This window comes from Pyricularia grisea (genome assembly GCF_004355905.1).
Source record: "Pyricularia grisea strain NI907 chromosome Unknown Pyricularia_grisea_NI907_Scaffold_1, whole genome shotgun sequence".
Taxonomy (NCBI): Eukaryota; Fungi; Ascomycota; class Sordariomycetes; order Magnaporthales; family Pyriculariaceae; genus Pyricularia; species Pyricularia grisea.
The window spans coordinates 7,732,898-7,748,305 of record NW_022156716.1 but is presented as its reverse complement, the minus strand read 5'-3'; the positions used below and the strand labels follow the sequence as shown (position 1 = coordinate 7,748,305).

The window sequence follows — 15,408 nt, the reverse complement described above, 5'->3', positions numbered from 1 at the left end:
TGCAAAGATAACCATTTTTTGTAAAATGAAGACCTCAATTATTCTCACTCCTATTACGTCGGTTACCGCCGCTGTCTCTACCCCTGTAGTCACTACAAACACCCAAAACGCTTATCCCGTTCAAGGGGGAGAAGAAAAACTAGTCTAGTTACCTCCGAGATCAACCGGAGGTTATCCAAAAGTGATATATTAAACGCTGCGGACACCTTTATAGGAGAGTGCATGCGCCTTTATGCGGCGCTGATTCCGGATCCGGAGGCACGGGAGATCTGCTGTATGCAGAAGTCCAAGGGCAGTTAAACAAATTTGATTTTCTTGTTTTGTTCTGATAAACTATCCGTCGCGCCTTTGTTTTACTGCATAAAAGCTACCACACTCGTGTTTCTTTGTTGTTCTTTAGTTAAAACTATTGGTTGAATTACATTTATATGTGTTCAAGCCACCACATTCGTTTGGTTTGCTTTCAGGTTGATCAAAACATTGTTCAAATTACATGCTTGCATACGAAAGAGCATCTCTCCATGTTCTTTGTAATGATCTTTCTCTTACTCCAGTCCCTAAGTAAATTTTATCTTTACGGATTGAAAGCGCCCGTGGTCAGGGCCGTGGCCGAATGCGGCCCGAGAAAGTGTGTCTGATAGCTCCACATGACGGCGTCGAGACTGGAGGTTCCGCGACCCCTTTCGTAACAGCTGCCAGGGTGTTTGCGAGGACTAGTTGGGCAAGAGATGTTAAGGTGCAGGTTCTGGTGAGTCACGAACTCGGTCCAAGACGGGTGGGGAGGCTCCGCAGTTGACAAGCTATTTTACAATGTCTGGGTCGACATGTGCTATTGTAGTTCATGACTGCTGCTTTCTCGGTAGCCCTAAGATGTCAAGATGTGAACATCTGGTGCAAGGCTGGAAGCAGGACACCTAGTGGCTCGGTATTAGTGCTTAACTTTAATTCTGCTTCAACCTCAACCATCCGATGAATCGAATCAAGGGGTCAAAGACTCAAAGGTGCCAAAGGAGCAGTCTTGGCTTGGCTGTCCCCGAGGGGTTCTTCTTGGTTGATAGGACCCAAAGTCTGTGCTCACGGGTATTTCCTTTTTTCACATGCGCGAAACATGTAGATCACGGCAGGGCGTATATATGTGCGCCCCTTTTCCTTGGCCTACACAACAGGCATGGGAGCTCACTAACCAGTGACACAGCCGAACGGTCTCCAGTACGACATACGCCCTTTATCCTATTACCAGCTTTCCAACCTTACAAATTGTGTCTTTGGTTTTGATTTAGCAGGGCTTGATTGTCGGTATGCGGTTTTTCCAAACGCCAAATCAGTTCCCAAATCCGACTTCCACATCGGGGAGATGAAAAGACTTCGCAGCAGCAGCTTGCCGTCCCCGTTCGTGACGGCGGCACTAGCCTGGCTGGCCACCTACTTCGACACCAGTGCAGCTAGCTTCCTGGTTTCTTGGACTGGTTACACTGCCAGAACAGATGAGCAGGCCATCCATCTTGCAGGCAAACCTTGGCCGAATTACGAGACTGCGCACGACGCCTGTTTTCAACTCCAGACCTCCAAGTTGAATACCATGGACTTGTGAGGAAACGTCAAGATCCCATATTTAGATCCTGTGGACGGCCGTGATTAGAAGCAAGCCCCCAGAAATTCAGTACAGACCGGTACCTCGTCGCTAGTCTCTGGTCGGCGTATCAGTCCCGATGGCAACGCTTCTTTCACTCTTCTTTCGAGTTACATTCAGGTCCAATACGCGAAGACAACAAGACGCATTTGCTTATCGCCGCTCAATAGGACTGCTGGAGTACAGCATACTCGAGCACATACATTTTGTTTTGGATTTTACCTCAGTAACGAACCCCCTTGTTCAAGCCCTCCATCCTCAAGCTCCCCAACGGCACCAGGCACGGTATTCCCAGAGGCATAAACGGTACGTGTAATAAGTGGAGCTGGCTCGACCGTTTCCTAGACCTCCTGTGTCTTGGATGCAACAAGATCAACCACACGAACGGGGACGCTGACAACTTTTAGAGCTTTGAACTCTTTACAAGCGAGGAGGAGATCGAGGCTGGGACCACGGGACTCGCCTTCCAAGCGTTGTGCACACGCAACCTTGTAGCACCTTCATTCTCATACGCCAGTTACTGCAAAGCCAACCAGAAATGCTGGGTCTGTTATGTACCGACGGCGTTTCGAGACTCGAAATATATGCGCCTGGCTCAGGGATTCGACTGGCTCACGGCGGTTGACCTCTCGAGAGGCATGATAGGCGAGAGGATATGATACTGTATTTTCTGGGGCGGAGATAGCAAGTAACTTAGTATGGGAATTAGATGTGAGGAGCATGTAACTACTTGAATGCCTTCCTCTCGGCATAGTCAAGAAGACCTAGTCAGATAGGTGATTTTCACCAGTTGAACTTCTCCCCGACCAACTCCTCGCTCAACCGCCAAAGCTTTTCCGCCTCAACCTCACTGGTTGCCCAAGGCGTAACAAACTCTACAAAAGGGTCGGCGACGTGGCAGTCGATTAGAAAGGCTCCGTTGTGGTCTGAGAAGAAAAGCAAAAAAAGAGAACAGGATCAGCAACCGCTCGCAGCAGGCGATATCAGGGGGGGGGGGAATCAACAACATACCTTTCAATCCGGGTTCAAACGCGGCAAACATGTGAGTGGCCACCCCCTGGTCGAGGGTCTTGAGCATTACCGGTTTCTTAGGGTAGTATCCAATGTATTGGTCGATCGCCTCTGCTTCTCGTTAGCTTGTGCACGATATTCTTATATCACACGGGAAAAAAAGAAACGTCACGCAATAGACACCTACTCAACTGTTCTGTCTCGACAGCAAGATCCATATCGCTCGCCATCGGGGTCAATATGGTTCCTGGGTGCAGACTGTTGGTCACCAGCCCTCGGCCGCCCAGCCTGCGGGCCAAAGCCAGCGAGAAGAGCATGGTGGCCGTTTTGCTTTGGCCGTAGGCTCGCCATTTTTCGTATATCTTACCGTCCTGTTTTTTTCCCTCAATTTTGTCAGTTTGCTCGCGCCCTCCTCACAATCTCTAGACACAATACAGAAAACGCACCTCAAAGTTCAAATCCATAAACCGGACATTACTAAACCGATGCCCTTCACTAGCCACATTAACCACCCGGCCCTTGACGGCGAGCACCTTTGGCAGCACCAGGTTCGTGAACAAGAACGGGCCCAGGTGGTTGACGGCAAACTGCTGCTCGACCCCGTCGATGGTCTTGTACTCGTTCGTTATGATCGAAGCGTTGTTCATCAGGACGTCGATGCCCGGCACGTCGTCCCACGCCAGCACCGTGGCCGCGGCCTTCCTCACGGACTTCTTGTCGGCCAGGTCAAGCTCCAGGATGCGAATGGGAACGTTGGGGACCACGGCACGTATGGCCTCGGCGGTCTCCTCGATCTTGGCGACGCTGCGGCCCGCGAGGATCAGTAGGGCCGGGGATGCGCTGGCCAGGGTGGTCACGAAGGCGCCGCCCAGGCTCTTTTGGGACACGCCCGTGGTCAATATGGTCTTGTTTGCGATTTGTGACGCATAATCTGCCGCCAGGGCGGTTCCTGTGGTGTTTGCGTCGTAGGGCATTGTTGTTTGTAGGTCTGGTCTGTGATTGTGGTTGAAGAGAGGGTGGATGAGTTTGAGGAGAGGAATTATGCTATTGTGCTTGTATGAATTAGTGGACTACATCTTAGCATCACGAAAGCCACATTGTTTGTGGAATAAGATCCTGTTTATATAGAAGAGATACGGGATCTATATCAAGTCCGGCATCGACAAGTACTGAGCTTGATTTATAATTTGCAACATTTATAATCGAAGACTTGTTAACAGCTTTCGGTATTGACGTTCACCGATGTACATGTGCAGTCCCGTTAATTGGGTGGGAGAGCCCTGTATACGAGTTAGTAGCGCTATTTCATCTGATGAGCGTATAAGAGCATGTTATCGTGCTAATAACGATTACTCAGCGCCACCAGTCATCTGACGCCAAGATCTATCTACTGCAACGGGTACTAATAACAGTACAAGGGTAACCTTGATATTTGTTGATATAAATCATATGGTCGCTGCGATTGGTGAAAAATAAAAATAACAAGGAAAATAAAAAATAAAAACAAATACCAAAATCGGTATGATTGTGCATAACTAAGTATTGGTTATCTGCAACTATCTACAAGCTCGCATGAATCTGTTGAAAATTCTGCTGCGTGTTCTGGGACGACGTGGTTATACACGTTATCTACCCACTCGCATATCTGCTCGTGAATCAACAAGACATCAATTTTAATAATACCACGAAACACCATAGGAGCGCGCTACCCTGGAAGCCACAACCCGCGGATCTAGGAGAGCCGGACGGAAAAGATGAGGTTCCTAACCGGCTCAAAGTCCTTGTTGATCGCGAGAGCCCAATGTGACTGCGGCAGGGGGCTCGGATCGATCCACGACTCCACCACGGCCTTCCTGCCATACTTCGCCGCCACACAGGTCCACAGCTCCTCCATGCTCTTGGTCGAATGGCGGTACAGCTTTAAATCCTCGCGGAACGCCTCGTGGCGGCCCTCGCCCTCCGTACCGCCGGTCCTGCCAAAGACCAGATCGTCGGGCTTGCCGCTCAGCAGCTTGAGGATCGCCCCGGCAAGCTTCTCCTGATCCTCGATTCCCATGAGATGAAAGACGTAGTTGCAGGTGACGATGGAGAAGTTGCCGCGCCAGTCCTGCAGTGCGTCCGGTTCCAGCACGTCGGCCTGCCGGAACGTGATCTGCACGTCCGGATCCCTGAACAGGAACTTGCCGGCCTCGAAGAAGTGCTCTATCAGGTCTATGCCGTAGAGCATGGTTTGGGGAGCTCCGGCGTGGGCCTGTGGATGTTCAGGCTGTAGTTAGCCCTCGATTTGAATCTGTATGTTTCCCCTCCAGTCCTTTCTTTCCTGTATGGCTTGTCGTGGTTGAGCACACAAATAAAAGGGGGGGTAACCAACCAAGTCGCGTAGGTCTTGACCGACGGCACAACCAATATCCAAAAGCTTATGACCCTGCCGAGTACGGCGTACTGCTTCTTCAAACTCGGGATTTTTTCTCAGTTGCAGCATGAGAAACAACCAATGACCAATGCAAGGATAAGGGCAACATTCCCAAGCCCGCATTCGCTGTGTTTTTGGAGGGAAAATGTCAGCACAGCTGTGGCCTTCGCAGTAGGGATCATGTGCTTACAGCTTCTATGAGGTGCTTCTCTAGCTCTGCCTCAGGGATCTTGGCGTATTCGATAAAGAGTTTTCTCGAATCCTCGTCGAGAGGCAGCGGAACCTGTTCCACCCAGCTAGGCGTGTTGGTGTTTGTGTCAATCGGCAAGCCCCGTGAGGCGGCGATTTGGCTCGCTGCTGAAGCTACTGCAGCCATATTTACTGTTTTGTTTTCTCAAGTTGATACAAAGGGAGTTATATATAAGGAAGTTGTCCGAGTTAATCGACTTGAAGAATCACTGCTTCGAACATGAATAGAATACTATATATATGTTGGATTTCCCTCGTTCATCTGAACCTCTGTGCCGAAGCTCCCGTGTGAGTTTCGGCACGCGGCCCCCAAGTATGCAGGCGCCTAGCGTGGTAGTCTCGCTCATCACACAAAGTAGTTGGCTTTCCCTCGTTCATCTGAATCTCTGTGCCGAAGCTCCCGTGAGGGTTTCGACATGCGGCATGCACTCCGGAAGGCGTCTAGTCCCGCCTAGTGCCGACAAAACTATTACAAAGTCATGAGGATCTCAGTGCCGAAAACCGCAAGCCCAGTTGTCCGACGTGCAGGTAGAGGTTCCAAGGTCGACCTGTCAAAACTTAAATCTCCGGCAAATTTCGCAGTGGTAAGCAACTTTGAAGTTCGGGCGGTTATTGATAATTGATGGAAAACAAAACAAGCTTTCTGTTTAACGTTCCTCTAAAAAAGACCATCAAACTGTATCCGTTTTGTTTCCATCTTCGGCCTGTTGAAGATTGCGAGAAACCTATAACTATTCTAGACCTAGTCTAATATCATTTTGGAAAACCAAAACGGTCGACAGAAAGCCACTGCATTAGCTCCAGACTTCGGACAAACGGTTCGCAACTAAGCCTTGATGTGTTGCCACTAGTTCTAGTTCGTCAGCGACTATAACAATCCAAGCAAGGAGCTTGCGTAATTTCTCAAGAGCAGCCAAATATGTTCTGCAAAAGCTGCGCATCAAACTCAACTATGCACAAAATCAGAGCTCTCGTCGCAAGTGACCAGGTCACAAATCAAGATAGCCAACGTGTCGTGTTTATCCACTTAAAGACCAACAATGACCATATGTGTCTGGCAAATATCACACCTGACAAAAGCACCGCTGATATCTACCCTGCCATGACACCGAGTATAAGCAGAGTCAGGCAGGAAGAGTCGAGACCAATTCCAAGAACGTCGACCTGATTTCCGCGAATTTGTTCATGAAAATTCCACGATGAGCAAAGATGCAAGAAAGTGAAGAAAGAATTAACATAGAAAAAGAGACATTTCCCATTCCGCGTCCTCATATTAACATTATGGAATTATCAAGCCCGACGGAAACAACCAAGCTCGTAACGCCTCCCATCCCTCGCCATCATTTTATCAGGTCTCCAGTACATCCAACTCGTCCTCTGTGGGTGGCATCGGCGTCTCCCTCAACGCGATATCCTCTCTCTTGTCCCATGCAGCGCCAGGGCCATTATAGCTCGGCTGCTCCATGTCCTCAGTCCCATATTCAGTTGTCGTCGTTGAAAGCTGCGAGTCATGTCGCGTGGTCCTTGGGACCGCAGCCTCTCCTTCCCCCAGAATACTTTGCACAGGGCTCTTCCTGACTGGCATTGGGCTGTGAACCGTCGGCACCGACGCATGCATAACATACGTCGGGCTCTTGACCGGCCCATCCTGGTACACTTGTTCCATGGTAGCCTTGCCCTTACCCTGGGACCTGAAACTCCTACCGTTGCTGACATCATTATCACCGACATTCTCTAATTTGAGACTGTCGCCAAGTTTCTGCAACAGCAACTCAGACTGCTGCTTAGCCAGTTTATGAAGCTGTGCCACCGGATCCTTGTGATGGCGTAGCACGTTAGCCAAGTTACACGGGCAGTACGCAGGAGTCCACCGCGTTCCATGCACACATACCCAGTCAGACTGCCCTGGCACGCCTTCGGCGGCCGGGAACAGCTGACGACGGCCGCCCTCGGGTACGGCGCCGACTGAGCCGCCATTGTTTGGAGACTCAGCAGCGCCGCCCCAAAAATTGCTTCGCCGCATGGGCGCCGGCGTCACCGGAAGGCTGGGTCTATCGACGGGGAAGTCGGTGAGTTTGGTTGATCCCCGTCGACTCAGTGCAGCCTCGAGCTCCTCCTGGGCCTCCCGGGTGTCGTCGAGGTTGCCCAGACTAAGTCCAGCGGATTGACCAAGGTTTCGCCGCTTTTGACTTTTTTGGATTGCACCGACATAGCGATTGATACCGGGCACATCGTCCCAGGCATTGGTAAGCGAAAATGATTCCCAGGGGTTCGATATTTGCTGGATTGGTGGGCTGGTCGGTATTGGTCGAGGCTCCTCCGATGCTGGCTCAACTGATTCCTGGTAATCGACAGTCTCTTCCGCTGTCGGAGACTTCTCAGCCTCAACAGGTCCGACATCATCATTAATAAAGACCCGCGACGCCTGAGGTCTATTCATTTCCCATGGGAAGATCGCTGGGGGCTTCTGCTCCGGAGGAGCTGGTGGATGTTGAGGGACTTCATAGTACATGTTCTTTGGGGGACTCGGGTAGCGCTGGGGTGGAACAAACGCGCTAGTGTCTGAAGACATCTCGTAATGCATCTTTGGGAAGTTCAGTGCTTCCGGTTTCGATTCCGGCGGAGGGGGTTGCCTGACGATTGTTTTTCATCTAAATTAGCGACGGGGTTCTCCCGGTGGACATGGCGTCTGAACTAACCTTTGTGCATCCCAACTCGGTTCCATCGGCGGAGGTTGAGGCTTTTCTGGATCTGGCTCGTGCGCTTCCTGAGGCGCTTGATGTTGCTGGTGCTCTTGATTATGGACTTGGGGAGCGTTAGCTCCAGGTCTGGATGCTGGAGAAGCAGCGCTGAAAAAGCAAGGGCTTGTGCTTGTATGGCTTTCCTCGACTTGAGGGACATGGGCATGGGAAGTGCCAGGACTTGGACCAGGGGTATGGTAACCTCGATTATGCTCGTCTTGATGGTGGTGATGATGGGACTCTCGGTGCTCGTGGGAATGAGGGGAATGCTCAGTGCGATAATTCGACAAGCTATGCTGACCGTTGTCATATATATGCTCTTGTTGTTGATACTGTTGCGGCTGGTTTTGGATACTCGAAGAGTCGCGAGACTCCTGTGGTGGCGAAGGTGGCTGTAAGGATATTTGTGGCTGTTGTCCGATAGCTACAGTATACGTGGATGGGGGTTGGTATTCTCCTCGAACGAAATGCTGGACGATTTCTGGTGGCCTCTGAACCTGCGGTTCATGAATAGTCTGCTCATGGTGTTTGGGTCAGCAAGAAAACGCCCAAAACATAACAAAATAGCAACATAACACTTGTTGAGTCAACATACCGGCGCACGATAATGTCTGTCGTAAACAGCCCACCACCGGCCTACCATCTCGTCAAAGGCACCTCCGCCAGCAGTAGAGTTCCTTCCTTGTATCCACGGCTTTTCAGAGCCAATGAAGTGCACCATATTGATGCTCGACTGGAAGTGGCGGTACGCAGGGACGTATTGGTAGTGGGCCGACGGGGTGACGTTGTAGGTGAACGAGATGCGGTTGTACGTATGCCGGAAGTGCATGTTGATAAGACCCTGATCTGCGCCGTCAAACGAGATTCCCCTCTCTGCCATAGCCATCATCGCATAGTAGTCACCCATGTTTGGAGTCAAGACCATGACGCCCGTGTTGAACAAGTCCGGCCATCCTATGTCAGGGGCCGCCGAGAAGGGGTGAGCGATCGCAAAGAGTTCGTCGGGTGCCCTGTAAGCAACCACGTCGGCGTCGATGTATACCAGCTTGCTGAACTGGGTCTGCTTCCACAGGTTGACTTTGGTGAAAGCCGAGTGGAGGTCGGGTCGGTTCATGAGGTACAAGTTCGCGGGGCGCTCATTACGTATGCGAGGGACGGGGATCACGTAGTCGTAGACAGCCTGCGCAGGGGATTACCAGAAATCAGTATAAAGACTGCACGCATTGAGAGTGTCCTAGTCTCCTCCTACCTTTAGTTGCGTGATCACCTTGGCCGCCACGGTGTCTAGAGTGACCATGACGGCCAGTTTCCTTGTGGTGCCAGCATCGCGAAGCGAATGGGCAAGAACGAGTGCACCTGGCGAACGAATTAACAAAAAGTGCGGTGAATTAGATTAATTGGGATTTGCGAAAAGCTCACCTGGCAAATAATTATCACTCAGCAGAAGCTGTTTTGTCTCGGGTCGTTGGTGAACGACCGATCACTTGTTAGCCGTGTTTACTTGGGACGCTGCAGAGTTCGGATCGACCAATAGCATACCGTAATGTAGGCTTCCTCCGCGCCTCGCACAGCCATGATTTGTGCAAGGGAGATGTAATTTGTACTGCCAAAACGAAGCTGACAACTTGAAGAGAGAAGAACAACGACAAAAAAAAAGTTTGAGGAAAATGTAAAAGCAGAATCAATGCTGATATGCAGCAAGAGAAAAGGCCGACAAGACAAAGGCGATAAAGAGTGTCGACGAGGGGAAGCAACTTTGTTTTGTTGACAGCAGTTGTGCCGAAGACAGAGAAAAAAAATATTGGAAAAGGCGCGCTTCCGTAGTAGGATCGACAAAGCGGGTGCTAGCAATGGCAAGTGCGCCCGCGGCTTTGCAAGTTGGAGCCGGATGTTTTGCGCTGGAGTGGAGTTAATTAGATGCAGTGCAGCATCCCTGTAAATCGAAAGAGATGCGACAAGCAATAATTCCAGGTCCAGGTAGGTGGTCTAGGCTCAGCCTGGTTAGGAGTGAAGCAATTCTTTATCGCCAATCTCGGTCAGGGAATTCAAATATAAGCAGCAATAGCGCCCAAGAAACTCATTCTCATTGCATGAGTTTTAACCAGCTCAATATTACTTATCAATTGACAATGGAAAGACGGCAGACCTCAAGATTGAGGACACTAACAGCATTGAGAAAAGAAAAAAAGTGTTGTCACTGCACGTCAAGGATTTTGATATGAGGTCGTAGCACAGTTGCTTTGACTACGCGCCAAAGCTTCCCTGTTCATCCCGTCACATTGATTACGGCATTCTGCATGCTGCATGCAACACACAAGACCATGTCATGTGTACTACTACTTTACCTGCGTACATACAAAGTGGACCCTGGAGAGCCCAGACACTTTTTTTTTTTTTTTGCCTGCCACGAACAGACGCCATCCATGTCTGCGACACACGTTAATTATAGCTGCCATCTAATGCCTTTTTTGAGATTCCAACCTTGACTATCCTCGGACTAGGGCTGTGTTTTGGACCGACGTACGGAACGAGAACAACAAGCACGGTGGAAATGTTCCGTCTATCACTCATTACAGCTAGAACCTTCCGTAGAGGTGCCCAGAAGTTAGAACAATTCGTATCGGACTTTACCCTTGGCATCCAATCTTTCTTCCGTGGATCCCGTCAACAAGGTCCCTTGCAAGTTGCGCAGGAGTTAACGCAAACTCGAAGGCGCATGACTCGCAATATCCGGGGCATAATGGGTCCTCGAGATCCCAAAAAAAAAATAACTGATCCGCATCACTTTGCGTCACAACTTCATCCACTGAAATAGCTACCCCGCATTACATCGACCACAAGCGAGACCCAACTAACAGGTATAAGGACAGCAAGCTTGCAACTCGTTTTACCAGCCAACCAGCGTCAATCCGATCGTCTTGCCCGTCAGGAGCATAAGCGGTTAAATCGATGCATACGAAAGATCCTCATTGTTCCTACTGACATAAATTGGTGGCCAATCACATATTTATCTGACCTTTAGACGAATTCTGAAGGACATCAGTTGATCATTAATGCGCATCATGACGACGTGTTGGGCCGTCTTGCGTCAAAAGTCAATTGTCTGTCCGTCTGTACCAACGTCTGCAGGAAGGCACTTGACGCTAATGCAATGGGACAAGAAAGGATTGGACTAATACGCATCGTTGGAGAATAAGACTCAGGTATCATCAGCACGATGATCCTTTGGGAGAACCCTTGAATGCTCAAATGTCTCAGTGCCGCCACTGCATGAACCCTAAAAGCCTCATCGCAGACTAACATCAGATATCCTTCTTGTAGCCATGCTCTGGTTTATGCGTGGTCTCGTAGTCTACGTGGACATAGGCTCTCTCGACGTCCGGTAAGCTCTCCAGCTTGATCTGCAAATCCTCAGCCACATCGTGGAGGACCTGCAGCGAAGTCTCGGCTGCCATCACAATATCAACCTCAGCGATCAACCTGGGACCAGAGTGATATACCCTGACCGTGTCGATCTGCTGGATTAGAGGCGAATGTGTCAAGCAGACGTAGGTGATGAGCTGCTGCGTCTCAACGTTGGCAACGACGCCGACGAGTAAGAGAAACTCAGAGATGGCAGTCCGCAGCCAGAGCCACGATATCACGATAGATAAGATGATTGCGCCCATCGGATCAACCCACCAGATGAGCTTGGAGCCGCCGACCGAGGTCAGAATACCGAAGCCATTGACGAACAGATCGTTACGGTGGTCTTGCCAAAGGATTCGGATTTGCGAATAACGGTTACGCAGGGCCCATGTGTATAGGAACAAGGTGAATTTGGTGCCGAAAGCCACGCACACTGCGATCACCGAAGGCAGGTGGAAGCTGTTTCTCTCGTCGGATCCCATGCGCTCAGTGAGCTCCCGGGCCGAAAACGCAATCAAAATCAACGATACCGAGATCATCAGGAAACAAAAAATGATATTTCCGACCGTCTCAAGGCGCGCCTTGCCCGACGGGAAGCGCGATGGATCGACATGTCGCACGGCTCGAGCGGACAGGATAAGCGTAAGGTTGCTCAGCGGGTCAAAGACGGAATCCGCCATGGTCGTGAAGAGAGACAGCGATCCAGACGAGATGGCGGCGTAGGCTTGGAGTATCGCAAGAACGATGTTGGCGATGAAGGAGCCCCAAACGCCAATCTGGAACTGCAGTAGCTCCTCTCCAGCCTCTTGGCGCGCATCAGCTCGATGGTCTTCTACAGACTTGAGCATGCGCTCGATGGTAGCATTCTGTTTTTCGTAGAAGCCCTCGAGGCGACGTGCTTGAATGTTTGATTGTATCGGGCGCGGGACGCATTTGCTCAGAATTCCTCCGTGCGGGGCCTTGCTAGTTCGTGTCGCGCCGCCCGCTGGCGCATCCGTTGGCCTCCGCGACCGAAGCTTTCTCGAGGTGTTAGCTTTGATCTGCTCAAGGTCGGAGGGCGTCTTGTAGGCAAGCGACAGGCCATAAGGATCACTCTCGAATGTCTGCCGCAGGATCTGGCCGCGATGGGCGATTGTGACTTGGCTCTCGACATCAGCACTGTTTAAGTTTGCAGCATGCCTGGCGGTTGCCACTGGCCCGTCATTTCTGCCAGACTCTAGGCCATCATCTAGCTCCACAGCGGTACTATTTGCATTATGCTCGTTGACGGACTGTCGGTGAGGGCCGGTAAATGGACTTGAAGAATGCGCCCGCGAGGGCAGGTTGAAAGCATGGGGATGGTGTGTGATGGAGCGGGAAACGTCTGGATCCATTATTTTTTTTGCTGGCAATTCTGTTTATCAAGGTGAATGAATCGAGGTGTGTCTGGTTCGAGATCGGAAGCTGTGCGACAGGAGATTAAATCCCACTGAGGGCTAGGTGGCGTAAGAGATGGACTGGCTGGGAAGCTTTGTTGACTGTGGGTTGACGCAATTAAAAAAAGAATCCAGCAGCCCTCCTTCGCACATGCTTTGATGGCGGTCTGCCAAGGGTAGCGACCAAACCACTTCACCCACCTACCTATACCTAACCTAGTTCGGGTAAGGTACGTAGTATCTACCTAGAGAATTGGAAGCTAAAAATCGGTCGTTTGTTGGGTTTTCCTCTCCAAGCTTTCCATAAACTCACCAACGAGGCCTCACTGGATAGGCAAGGAAGTAGCTTTGTTTGAGCTCAATTTGAGCTTGCCAAGCTTCTTGGAACCTTCTTGGTGACGGCAGTTCTTGCCGGCCTTTCGAAGACATGCCAACTCTTTTGGGAATGATCCACCTATTGCGCTGCAAAAAGCAGCCTTGTCCGATAACTATGCTGATCTTCTAAAATCTAAGTTGTACCGGACTAGGGCAAGTGGCTTTCCTGTCGACAATGATAAGTTGTGTCCACGGATGTCACCAATGATATCTATCGATCGACAGGTTGTTTACGATGCTCTGTACGTTATCCCTATGCTACCATGCCTAGTGCAATTGGAAATATGACATGAAATCAGTGTGAAAATAATGTAAACAATTCAAAACTTTCAGCTGTCCCATTATAATCAGCCCTATTTGACCCCTATTTGTTGCCAATTGTTAGGGTAGCTGCACGGAAGCGCTGAGACGTGATGATTATTAGACAGATGGTTTTGGACGCAAACTTCCATTGCCTTTGCAGATTCTTCTTTCGAGATTGCTGCACTTTGCAGATATCCACCTACCTTACCCACTTACGGGCTTGCTGACAACATGTCGTTGGGTGAATCGCGCATTTAAGGGCCTGCGGGGTTTGGGCGACTGCCGGGCTGGCATGCCCCCACTGGCTGTGAAAACTCGATGCGACAAGGTCAGAGCCAGCGGATTTGGCCCAGGGTTAGTTAGGTAAGGTAGTGCCTAATGACGCACACCAACGTACACGTGCAGGCAGAATGATTGGGTAGGAGAGCCATGTATTGGGTTGAGTAGCGCCTATCTAGCTAAAAGAGCGCGGAGGCTCTTTTATCCTGCTCCTAACGCTGACTCAGCGCTCGCTGTCATGTGATGACTCGATCTATCGGATTATCTAATGCGACACCTAACATTCAAATCATTTCATGTCAACACGTGCCAGTCGCTTGGTTTCGGTTCCAATCGCACTGCTATTATTGGCAGCACCAACTTCAAAATATTTGAGTCTCAGTAGCAAAATAGAGTAAAGAGTCGGACACATACACAACTTTCTATTTAAATTATACATAAAAAGCGAAGCTACTGGCTTAAAAACCTTAACAGTTTCCCCAGTATCATCCATAATGTCATCAATCGCGACCCGATGGATAATAGCTCGAGGCGTATAGGGACACTGTTGGCAAACACGATCAACATAGAAGAACATGCGCTAATGCGATAGGGAAAACAATGGCTGTGACAGATTGCACCGGATGACGGTTATGTTATATTATGAGCCCGGCTATTCCGAGGAACATTTTTTTTTTTTTTTGTTCGATGCCAACTCGAGACACAGCGGCTTCTATAAGGGAGTATTAGTCTCCTTCCTCCACTACCACCCAAAGCCCGCAAGCTCTTCTCATCTAATAACTCAGATGACAAGGTAGGTCTTTGTTGCAATGGTCTATGCAAGCTCTGTACACCGGGTCAGGGCCCGGCGTGAAGAAGCAGTTTTTACGGCAGCCGTCACACTATAGAAATCGCCAACGATTTGTCAGTTTGCGGTTTTGCGTAATCTAAAACTAGATTGGATACTTTTGTTTCTTTGTTCTAGTCTTATAGAAGAAGAATACATACCCTCGGATCCACCGTCGGACCCTGGCGGGCCTGGAGGGAAGGGGAGTCCACGGCCGGGGCTGTGAGGGCAACGCTGGCGAAGAGGGTGAAGAGGATGGTGGAGAACTGCATTTTTATTTTTATTTTTTTGCTTCTTTTATTATGAAAAGCTTAGAGAGCTCCAGCCGGTGAAGACAATAAGTAAGAAAGAAACAAAGACAAGACTAGCTTGTTGAGCGGAGAATGTATGTATTGAGGAAGAAGTGAAGACGTTTGTGTGATGAAGAGAGGGAGGCAACCAACATGTTATTAGCAGTGAGGGCCTGGTCCTTTTATAAATTCTAGATATCGGTATTGACAAGGCCCTCTTCAAGTATTGCCAAGATAATCACAGACTCAATATCCTCCTAGAAGGAGATGCAGATGGCATTCATGGCTTAGCAAGAGTCACTCTACACCCTCAGCTGTATACCAGGTAGCCCGAACCTGTATGTCTTCTACTTACGATTCAACTATGTATTACGAAACCGTCTCAGCTGGGTGGTATTTTTAGGTCTGGTGGACTACCATGAGTAGGTAGTTTCTGCAAATATCTGTCTACATTTCTCTCCGTAGTGG

At 49.9% G+C, this 15,408-nt stretch overlaps 5 protein-coding genes across 5 annotated transcripts; all 5 read right to left on the bottom strand.

Moving 5' to 3' along the window:
- Positions 1 to 576: 576 nt before the first annotated feature.
- On the bottom strand, positions 577 to 3,896 carry PgNI_02362 (uncharacterized protein). Its single transcript, XM_031122429.1, has 4 exons — positions 3,088 to 3,896; positions 2,829 to 3,012; positions 2,642 to 2,752; positions 577 to 2,556 (listed from the first exon to the last, which is right to left on the bottom strand). Exons 1-4 carry the CDS (start codon positions 3,613 to 3,615, stop codon positions 2,414 to 2,416), a joined length of 966 nt encoding a protein of 321 aa, XP_030985836.1. The 5' UTR covers positions 3,616 to 3,896; the 3' UTR covers positions 577 to 2,413.
- A 477-nt stretch (positions 3,897 to 4,373) lies between these two features.
- Positions 4,374 to 5,430, bottom strand: PgNI_02361 (uncharacterized protein; the record flags this gene model as incomplete). The annotated part of the gene is made up of 3 exons (XM_031122428.1): positions 4,374 to 4,907; positions 5,013 to 5,180; positions 5,245 to 5,430. 3 exons carry the CDS (start codon positions 5,428 to 5,430, stop codon positions 4,374 to 4,376), a joined length of 888 nt encoding a protein of 295 aa, XP_030985835.1.
- Positions 5,431 to 6,474: 1,044 nt separating this feature from the next.
- On the bottom strand, positions 6,475 to 9,759 carry PgNI_02360 (uncharacterized protein). The gene is made up of 7 exons (XM_031122427.1): positions 9,584 to 9,759; positions 9,464 to 9,491; positions 9,294 to 9,400; positions 8,640 to 9,224; positions 8,003 to 8,559; positions 7,195 to 7,936; positions 6,475 to 7,119 (listed from the first exon to the last, which is right to left on the bottom strand). The coding sequence occupies exons 1-7, from the start codon at positions 9,617 to 9,619 to the stop codon at positions 6,652 to 6,654; spliced, it is 2,523 nt and encodes an 840-aa protein (XP_030985834.1). The 5' UTR covers positions 9,620 to 9,759; the 3' UTR covers positions 6,475 to 6,651.
- A 1,587-nt stretch (positions 9,760 to 11,346) lies between these two features.
- On the bottom strand, positions 11,347 to 12,825 carry PgNI_02359 (uncharacterized protein; the record flags this gene model as incomplete). Its single annotated transcript, XM_031122426.1, has 1 exon — positions 11,347 to 12,825. One exon carries the CDS (start codon positions 12,823 to 12,825, stop codon positions 11,347 to 11,349), a length of 1,479 nt encoding a protein of 492 aa, XP_030987069.1.
- A 1,772-nt stretch (positions 12,826 to 14,597) lies between these two features.
- PgNI_02358 (uncharacterized protein) lies at positions 14,598 to 14,922 on the bottom strand (the record flags this gene model as incomplete). The annotated part of the gene is made up of 2 exons (XM_031122425.1): positions 14,598 to 14,705; positions 14,812 to 14,922. The coding sequence occupies 2 exons, from the start codon at positions 14,920 to 14,922 to the stop codon at positions 14,598 to 14,600; spliced, it is 219 nt and encodes a 72-aa protein (XP_030987070.1).
- Positions 14,923 to 15,408: the final 486 nt, after the last annotated feature.

What these genes read in the sequence shown, in the direction of transcription:
- PgNI_02360 (XM_031122427.1), bottom strand. Translation starts at nt 9,619, where the DNA reads ATGGCTGTGCGAGGCGCGGAGGAAGCCTACATTACG. An exon ending in CGGAGGAAGCCTACATTACG is followed by an intron (nt 9,492 to 9,583) that starts GTATGCTATTGG and finishes GAGACAAAACAG; the next exon opens with CTTCTGCTGAGTGATAATTA. An exon ending in AGGTGATCACGCAACTAAAG is followed by an intron (nt 9,225 to 9,293) that starts GTAGGAGGAGAC and finishes TCCCCTGCGCAG; the next exon opens with GCTGTCTACGACTACGTGAT.
- PgNI_02362 (XM_031122429.1), bottom strand. Translation starts at nt 3,615, where the DNA reads ATGCCCTACGACGCAAACACCACAGGAACCGCCCTGGCGGCAGATTAT. An exon ending in TTATGGATTTGAACTTTGAG is followed by an intron (nt 3,013 to 3,087) that starts GTGCGTTTTCTG and finishes GGAAAAAAACAG; the next exon opens with GACGGTAAGATATACGAAAA. An exon ending in GTTTGAACCCGGATTGAAAG is followed by an intron (nt 2,557 to 2,641) that starts GTATGTTGTTGA and finishes TTTTCTTCTCAG; the next exon opens with ACCACAACGGAGCCTTTCTA.